The sequence below is a fragment of the Asparagus officinalis genome, chromosome 5, assembly GCF_001876935.1.
Source record: "Asparagus officinalis chromosome 5, Aspof.V1, whole genome shotgun sequence".
NCBI lineage: Eukaryota > Viridiplantae > Streptophyta > Magnoliopsida > Asparagales > Asparagaceae > Asparagus > Asparagus officinalis.
The window spans coordinates 128,701,978-128,710,348 of NC_033798.1; the positions used below are offsets into that span (position 1 = coordinate 128,701,978).

The 8,371-nt window shown below is 37.4% G+C and overlaps 1 protein-coding gene and 1 pseudogene across 1 annotated transcript in view; one reads left to right on the forward strand and one right to left on the reverse strand.

Moving 5' to 3' along the window:
- LOC109841302 overlaps positions 1–1,777 on the forward strand; it is a 9,068-nt pseudogene extending 7,291 nt beyond the window's left edge.
- The window catches only part of LOC109841300 (putative clathrin assembly protein At5g35200), a 28,204-nt gene continuing 20,465 nt past the window's right edge, over positions 633–8,371 (reverse strand). Inside the window, exons 5-15 of the mRNA XM_020410226.1 lie at positions 7,355–7,438; positions 7,224–7,274; positions 7,078–7,143; positions 6,913–6,978; positions 6,711–6,791; positions 6,494–6,571; positions 4,119–4,298; positions 3,898–3,973; positions 3,670–3,782; positions 2,532–3,122; positions 633–763 (exon numbers count right to left, since the gene is read on the reverse strand). Of these exons, the coding sequence (XP_020265815.1) occupies positions 2,793–3,122; positions 3,670–3,782; positions 3,898–3,973; positions 4,119–4,298; positions 6,494–6,571; positions 6,711–6,791; positions 6,913–6,978; positions 7,078–7,143; positions 7,224–7,274; positions 7,355–7,438 (1,125 nt within the window). The 3' untranslated portion in view covers positions 633–763; positions 2,532–2,792. The remainder of the gene's footprint in view (positions 764–2,531; positions 3,123–3,669; positions 3,783–3,897; positions 3,974–4,118; positions 4,299–6,493; positions 6,572–6,710; positions 6,792–6,912; positions 6,979–7,077; positions 7,144–7,223; positions 7,275–7,354; positions 7,439–8,371) is intronic.

The window sequence follows — 8,371 nt, forward strand, 5'->3', positions numbered from 1 at the left end:
TGCCAAAGACAACTAAGATGTCGTCTTATGTATCTTCGATTTGTCCAGTTTCTTGATTTGCTGCCTTTGGATAGATGTACCATTTTGTTTATCTACAGTTGCATTTCAGTGATTCCACGTTGTTTGGTTTGTTCACGGCCAACTATTTTAATTCACTGTAATCGCAATCATCATCTTCCAAGACTTTTCCACATCGAAATGGGTCTGCTACTTTAGATTCGGAGAGTACACACAGCAAATAATTGCTTCTTGTTGGTATCATCTTGATAAGTTTTTGTTGCACGTTTTCTGAGCCATCATTTAAGCAAATAATTGCTTCTTGTTGGTATCATCTTGATAAGTTTTTGTTGCACGTTTTCTGAGCCATCATTTATTAAAACTATTATCTTCCCTTTCTGCATTATTGAATAATCATGCTAAACAACTATTTCATTCGATCCAGGGGCATTTGCTTTGGCAGACTCCAACAAACCTCCTGCAGGAGTCTGTGCTCGAGCACTCAGTTTGCTTATGACCTTCCTCATGACTCTCTTCACCCTGCTTCAATCAGTTCCCATCTGTGTGACAAAGAAGCTTCCAGGCAGAACTCAGTCAGATCAGAACCCACCTTTTTTTCTAGACGCAGATCCGGAGGAGGGTTCCGATTCCCCATCACCAGCATCTGGATCCACAGAAGCTAACCTGCTTTCATCTGTACTGAAAAGACTGGGAGAACTAGAAGAAAAGGTTGGTGACCTTCAAGCAAAGCCATCTGAGATGCCGCCTGAAAAGGAGGAATTGCTTAATGCTGCTGTTTGTCGTGTTGATGCACTAGAAGCTGAGCTTATTACAACCAAAAAGGTAACTTTCGTGCTCGTACATCTATATCTGTCTAGGTTATGCAGGGTATATTTACACTTTCTGGCAGTTATTGCTTTGTTATTTTATCATAATACTAGAAATTGAATTTACCTCCATTGGTTATTGCTATCAATTGTGGGTGAAAGTTCCTTGTGTTTTTCACTTTGTGCGTGTTTGACCTCAGCCGAACTGAGGTGGAGACTGGTATTCACAGTCGAACCAAAAATTTGGGATAAAGGCGTTGTAGATTTTGTTGCTTTAGTAAAAGCGCATATGTTTCTACTCCTTTTGGTCTACATTTTTGTGCTCATTCTGTAAATAATGTGGCTACGCAGGCTTTACATGAAGTGCTAATGAGGCAAGAGGAGCTACTTGCATATATTGACCGTCAGCAAGAGGTTAAGTTCCAGGTGAGTGTAAATTATGTGGAGCACCTATATGTTAGTTATTATTCTCTGTTTTGTTGATAGAGATTACTCTTCATTTCCTTGTGCTACCATTACAGAAGAAAAAGAGGATGCTATGCTTTTGAAGAAAGAGTAATCTGATGCATGCGTCATTTTTTCCTTCTACAATTCCTAGTTTATGATGTGAAAAAGGAAAGGATAATGTGTGAATATGTTGAGTGAGAAACAAGTGTAGTCTGATCCCCGCGGCAATATTCCTTTCTACAATTCATAGTCTATGATGTGAAAAGGATAGGATAGTGTTGATGTAAATATGCCGAGAAAAAAAATGTAGTCAAGGCAATTGTTTTCTACGATTCATAGTTCATGATGTGGAAATGAAAGGATAATGTTGATGAGAATATGTTGAGAAAGCAATGTAATCTGATCTGTTCGGCAAATTTCCTTACTACAATTCATAGTTTATGACAAGAAAAGGAAAAGATAATGTGATGCGATTATGCTGAGAAAAGGAATGCCTTACTGCTGCATTTTCTTCTGCTATATAGTCGTTCCTTCTTGGGCATCAAACTAAATTTGAGTTGTACGTATTACATAGTAGTTCGCGTGATCTTTTGCTTTTACAGTTTTTCCCCTATGACTTTGAATGATGCATGGTATGGTTTTTACTGCAGATATGCAACTCCTTTTGTGCTACAAAATACTTTATTTAAAGCATTCGGATTCTCTATCTTAGACACAGATTATAGTGACTAATTGGTGTCTTCACGTTTTATATGACATGTTATATGAAATGATCCGAAGTATAAAATGAAGCATTGTGAGATAGTTGGTAAGCACAAAGGAAGGAATGATGATATACCTATCAGTATCCCCTGATCTTTATTGTTTTATGCGATCGGGATGAAATTACTTAGTAGCAAAGTTCTATTGTATTCTACTTCAAATCCAGAGGACGAAGCAGAATACCACAATAAATCAAAAGGTCACATGCAGGACTGGAAAAGTCCAAACGCAGGCAACTGAAAAGATTGCGCGATTGTAATATAGAGCAATTTGCGCCATAAGCCAGGTTGCTTACACATTATCATCAGTAAACTAGACAACAGGGATCACATAAACGATTCCAAAGAAGAAAATTTCATGGAAAATTAAAAAAAAACGCGCACCATGACTCCGCAATACCATTTTCAAGTGAAGTTTTTTTTTAAAAAAATTATTTTATTTATTTTTATGTACCCTCTAGTTTCTGTTCATCAAATGAAAGAACTGAACAAAACGTACCCGTTTGAAAGCATCATTTTCCATATGAGACTTTACATTCCCGGATCTTCAGCAAATAAGAACGCCAACGGAATGGTTCAGCCACGCTAATCAAAGATTACAGCATAATAGGGCCATCAATATAATAGAAACCTATAACCGACCCAACTGAAAAAATTATATGCAAGGAAGCGGAAACGATGACAACCCATAAGCTAACCTCCCACCCTAAATATCTACACCTCTGAGAATCTGAACTGTACCCAATAACGCAAAATCGCCCTACATTAAGCCATTGTATGGATTCTGATGTGGGTAAGAAGAAATGTCAGCAGGACCAAAAGGGTTCCCAAAAGGATTGGTGTTCTCCTGGCCCAGAGATTGCTGCTGCTGCCGCCGCTGCCCTTGCATCGTTACTGCTTGTTGTTGACCCATGGTTGCCATTTGAACGTTGGCTGGTGCTGCTATGCCATTGGATGCGTAAAAAGGATCTCGGGAAAATTGAGAAACATGGAAAGGGTTTGGAGCCACCTGGCCCAAATGGTAGTTTGCTCTTCTTGAGATTGCGTCATTGTAGAGGCTGTCCAATGTCGCCTTGTCCAAACCCCCAGCCTGAAAACAGTAATGAAGACCAATGTTGGATCTAAAATTCAGAAGAAAACTTTTTTCATCAGAACGTGGAATTTGACCTACAACTTTCAAGCAGCCAGGCCATGAACGTGACACTGTCATTAGGTCTTATCTTGAACTAATGAGGTGAGTGCAGGTGACAATCTCGACTTGTTCGACTTTTGACTCATAAGTTGCATACATGCGCGAAATGTTTTTGAGTTTGTTGATCTACGACTTAACCATCAGCCTAGTTTGAACTGGCTAATGTTATGAGAAGCCCAGAAAGAGGGTCAAAACAGAGCTTAGAGCCCCAAAAGCAGGCAAAAGAAGGGGTTCGAGCCTCTAAAACTGTCCAGGGACTTAGGAATACAGCTTTAGGCAAGGGAAGTCTTCACTGGAGTGCTTCTGCTAAAGCTTTCATGAGGATTTCCACAAAATTAACCTGGGTGAAACCAGTTCATATTCTTTTCCTGAGCCGACAGAGGCCTGTCATAATAACGCACTCTGCCTGTTCTGACATGCAACTATAGCATACAAAAAGCCTCACCAGTTTGCTCTCTCCAATAGCACTTCTATTGGAAGTTGACGCAGTGACTAAAGCAAGTTCCCACCCAGTTGTTTCACCCATAAGATCGGCACTTGTACTATCTAATGGATCACCTGCGGAAAAAAAATGAAAGATCAGAGAAATTAAAGAAATAACAATTCAATCTAGATAATTATTTTGTGAAATAAAAAATGATTATTTTTTGAAATAAAAATAATGGTGGATTACTGCTCGGAACTACGGCAAGAGCTAAGGCGTTATTCTCTTCTAGCTCTGCAGCTCCCTGGCTGGCGTCATCCAAGCCCTGCAAGTACAACACCACAAGTACATCTGTGAGGGAACTTGACATCATATTCAAAACTTTTGGGATTTCTGTTTCTTCCCGGTAACTCAGCATTCTCCAAACTCTCAGTAAATAATATAAGCAACCCTCAAGCTTGGACCCTCACCAGAAGATCAGGAACCTCTGTTTGTGCTGGAACTGAAGCTTTGGGAGTCTCAGCTGCAATTTGCTCTGGGGATACTGAAACAGCAGCTATTGCCTCTTGCTTGTCATCATTAGAGTCCACTTTCTTATGCTCGATACCCATAAAGGGTTTAGGAGCAGGTAGTCTTTTATTAGCATCCACCTGACAATAGTTACATGCCACATGCCTATTAGAGTAATAAAAAAAAGTTGAGATCCTCGAAACTAAAACAGATGCCAAAATTAGTATTTGCAAGAAGGCCAATAAGTGTCACTTCCTTGATACATAGATTATAAATGTTGCCGGTATGATATAATTTGAAGTATCATATTCCTGTATACCATTACATATTTTTGGAAGAATCTGAGTTAAGTTCAGTTGCAGGAAGGTTCATCCGAATCACGAAACATCTTCACGACTTCACTTATACACAAAAGAATCTCGTACGAAAAAGAACTGGTGTAGAATGTTGATTAAGAGGACGAGCAAATCTATCGATATAATATAAAGTTATTGTCAAAGGACTTTGCCACTGCACCACAACTCCGAAGTTGTGGTGAGGGTTATAATTTGATATTCTAACATATGCCCCAGCAGGTCGAGGGCGCTTTTCTTTTAAATCCACTTAGAGATTTCCTGTTTCATTTTAAAGGAACTTGGCAGGGTCCTTTAACAATATGTTAGAATATAAAATTCAGTTTTAAAAAATTAACTTGGCAGTATCATTTTCTTTTAAATCCGCTTAGAAATTTGTGTCAAACAAGGTTTGAACTTGGATTGCTAGGATACATGGCAACCACTGCACCAAAATTCCAAAGCTATGGTGAGGGTTGATGGGTTATAACTTTATAGTCTAACAAAAATAACATTCAAATTTCACCAACTTTTTGACATGCATTAGTAACTATAAGAACAGGGGGTTCAGTTTATAAAGGTAGATAAGACATACATAAAAGGAACGATTTTATATTTATGGTCTAATTTTGGAAGAATTGAAGATTAATTTCAGTCAGACAGGTTCATTTGACTGACGGACTTCACTTCCATAAGAACAAACCTCATGCCAGAAAGAACCGGTTTAGATTACAGGATGGAAATACAAATGCTACATTTACTGATTATAACAAATCCGAATAATGACAAATCTTGCTCCAATTTATACTGATAACCAATATCTACCCAAAAATGAATATTTTTGACATTTGAGGTCAACCATTCACCAAGGTTCAAGATTAAAGAGGATTCAGTACATTAAAAATTAAAACAATAAAACAATAAAACCAAATTTTAAGTAAGAACAATGACTTAAGCAATATGTATATTTAGATGCCATTGACTTGGCAGGGTAAAATTCCTGTTTCATTAGGTCAGGAGTAAGGGGCTTAAGAAACAACATGTCCAAAAAATGAGGGTACATGAACAACGTCATAAATTGATAAATGAAAATATGTCGAAGAAGAATAATTGTTTCAACTCATAAATAGCTAAAATTTGACCTTATAACTCCGTTATGTCAGATTATCCTATTTAAACTTCTACTTGCATCCCTGCAACTAAGAATCTTTGTTTTATTGTAACATGAATTCCTTTAATGCCACAACTTAACCCGACAATCACATTATAAAGATAGTTCAAATGGTAGATCAAAGAGACCAATGCAGTGACTTGAGAGCCAGACTTTGGGCATATATTGTCCATTAGAAAGTGATTTTCCTAATTCTAGCTGCTTAGATGCTTTCTCAATTCATCATTGTTCCTAAAGCCATGAACAATTATGGGGAGTATAATTTCTACCTCTTTCTACATGTGGTTATGAAAGCCTCTTAAAACCACTTTACACCACCAAATTTTTTTAGTTGGGCCTCCCAAGCAACTGGGAGAAATCAAGGTTAGACCTCCATGTCTCATTTGGATGTGAATACGAGGCCAAAAACACCCAAAAAAAAAAAGAAAAAAGAAAATGGATGGGGAACATGAGTTAAGGGTAGAGGTTCAATTAGGAAAAAGAATCAGAAATGCTAATCATGCATAACTGTCGATGAGGTACTAATCTTTTTTATTGTCTAGAAGTTTAATCGACGAGGAAATAATGTTCTTTATTGTCTAGAAGTTTAATCGACAAGGTAATAATTTTCTTTATTGTCCAGAAGCTTAATCAACTAACTATGAAAAGCCTGAACCATCTCCATCAATTGATTGAGCAAATCATAATTTCGTAATTCAGTGATGTCATATCATCAATCAGAAAGGGGATCTTAAGAATAATTTTGTTATGAAGTTTACGACTGTGTGTAATGCATCCTTCACGTACTATTTCATTAAACATTTCACAGGTACTACAAATTTACTAACTTCACCACATTTAGGTTAGCTGGTTGAGTGCGTAATGCATCCTTCACATACTCCTCCATTGCATCAATAAAGGATACATCCGGCTGTAGGAAAACAAGACATGAAACGGTTAACAATCAAGGATACAATATATCAAGAACTTATAGCAGGAAGTTCTAGTTGAGATTCTCTAAGCAATGGAAGACAACTATTCTAGGAAGTATAACTCTGGAAGACGTATACTTGTTCAGTTTCGGTAAATTTCAGCTCCCTCCCAAGCTCAAGGCCCTTACAAATTTCATAGAATTCAGACAGCCTTTCCGCCTATAATCATATGTGTTCATGTCTCAAATACAACAAATGGTCCAAAAAAGCAAGCTGGCAAACTGACAAGTACAACCAAGTTTGACAAACATGCATACAATAATCAAAGTTCAGCACTTACCTGATATCCGGCCTTTCGGTAAATTTCGAGTGCCCTGAGGGCATCATTACGCTGCATCTCAAAAAACTGCCATACAAACGTAAAAAATATGCATGTTACCTTGCCAACTAACTTTTGTTATATCTGTATGTAGGCTGCATATCACAAGGAAAGGCAGTGTGTCACCTTGTCAACCAAATTGAGAGTACAACCAGTGATTGCATTGTATATCTTTGTACTTTCACTGGCAACCTGCACAAAGACACTCATGAGGTGTTAGAAGTTGAACGTTCACCAAAACAACAACATTAAATCCTTGAAGTTATGCTTACAATTGAAAGTGCATATTGAATCACACTATTGTAAATAGCTGCTCCCTCTGGCTGCAAAAGCAAACATATGTTTCAGCAAAAACAAACACAATTGGAAGACGTGGTTACTTATGTATGTTCAACTTGTGTACCTGGCAGCCAAGCAGGCGAAGAAGAAGCTGTTGTAGAGAAGGTAAGTGCTCAAGCAAGTCAACAGTGTCAAGATCCAATGTTCTCTGTTAGCAAAACCTCATATTAGGATATGCCGGAGCTCATAAAGTGAATAAAATAAGAAAATTATTATCCCACTACTCCTTTTTCTAAGCAAACAAGTAATCACTAGACTTGCAGACATATTGTGGCAAATTTCTCGTACATCATAACATTTTGTCATCCCTTTTGATAATTGAGAAATACTCCTAGGAAAAGTGAGTCTAACGACTCTAATCAGAAAGAGGAAAATGGAGGATGCATCACCTAAATTATAGAATTAATCTGGCATTATCTGGATAGAGAATGAGGAGAACAAGACAAAGCTGTTATTGTTAACATAATATAGAACAATGCAATCGATAAGGTTTTCAATTTTCATTGAACTCTACTCTGAAGGAAATCTCAGACATCATGCACCGGCCATTCCAAATCCTTCTTGAATTTTTTCATCAGAAACCATAAAGTAAAGTAGTCAGAATAGAGCCAAATAAACTTGATTGCTAAAAAGCTGACACTTTCCCACTTATGCAACAAGGGTTAAAAGATTATCTGAAACTTGACAAGTAAATAGGACAAATGGAGCACAATTCAGAAAAATCCAAGTAAATAGGACAAATGGAGCACAATTCAGAAAAATCCTTGGTAGAGATAGACTGAGTGTTCAGAGGTAGATAGTCAATAAATATTTGAGCACCTGACAAGTTACCAAGTTCATAAGAGCAGTTAGTTGTATCATGCACTTGTGAGTACTAAGGTGACATGTATGATTGTGTGCGTCTATTATCTATTACTATAATTTAAGAGAAGATAGGCTTTTGGTCACAATTTCAGGTTAGCTACCCCCATGTGAATCACACTTCAAATCGAAGAAATGTACTCACAAATGAAAACGATTTAAAACTCACACGAGGAGCAAACATGGAAATATCACAAAAAAGTCCAATTTCACAGCAACA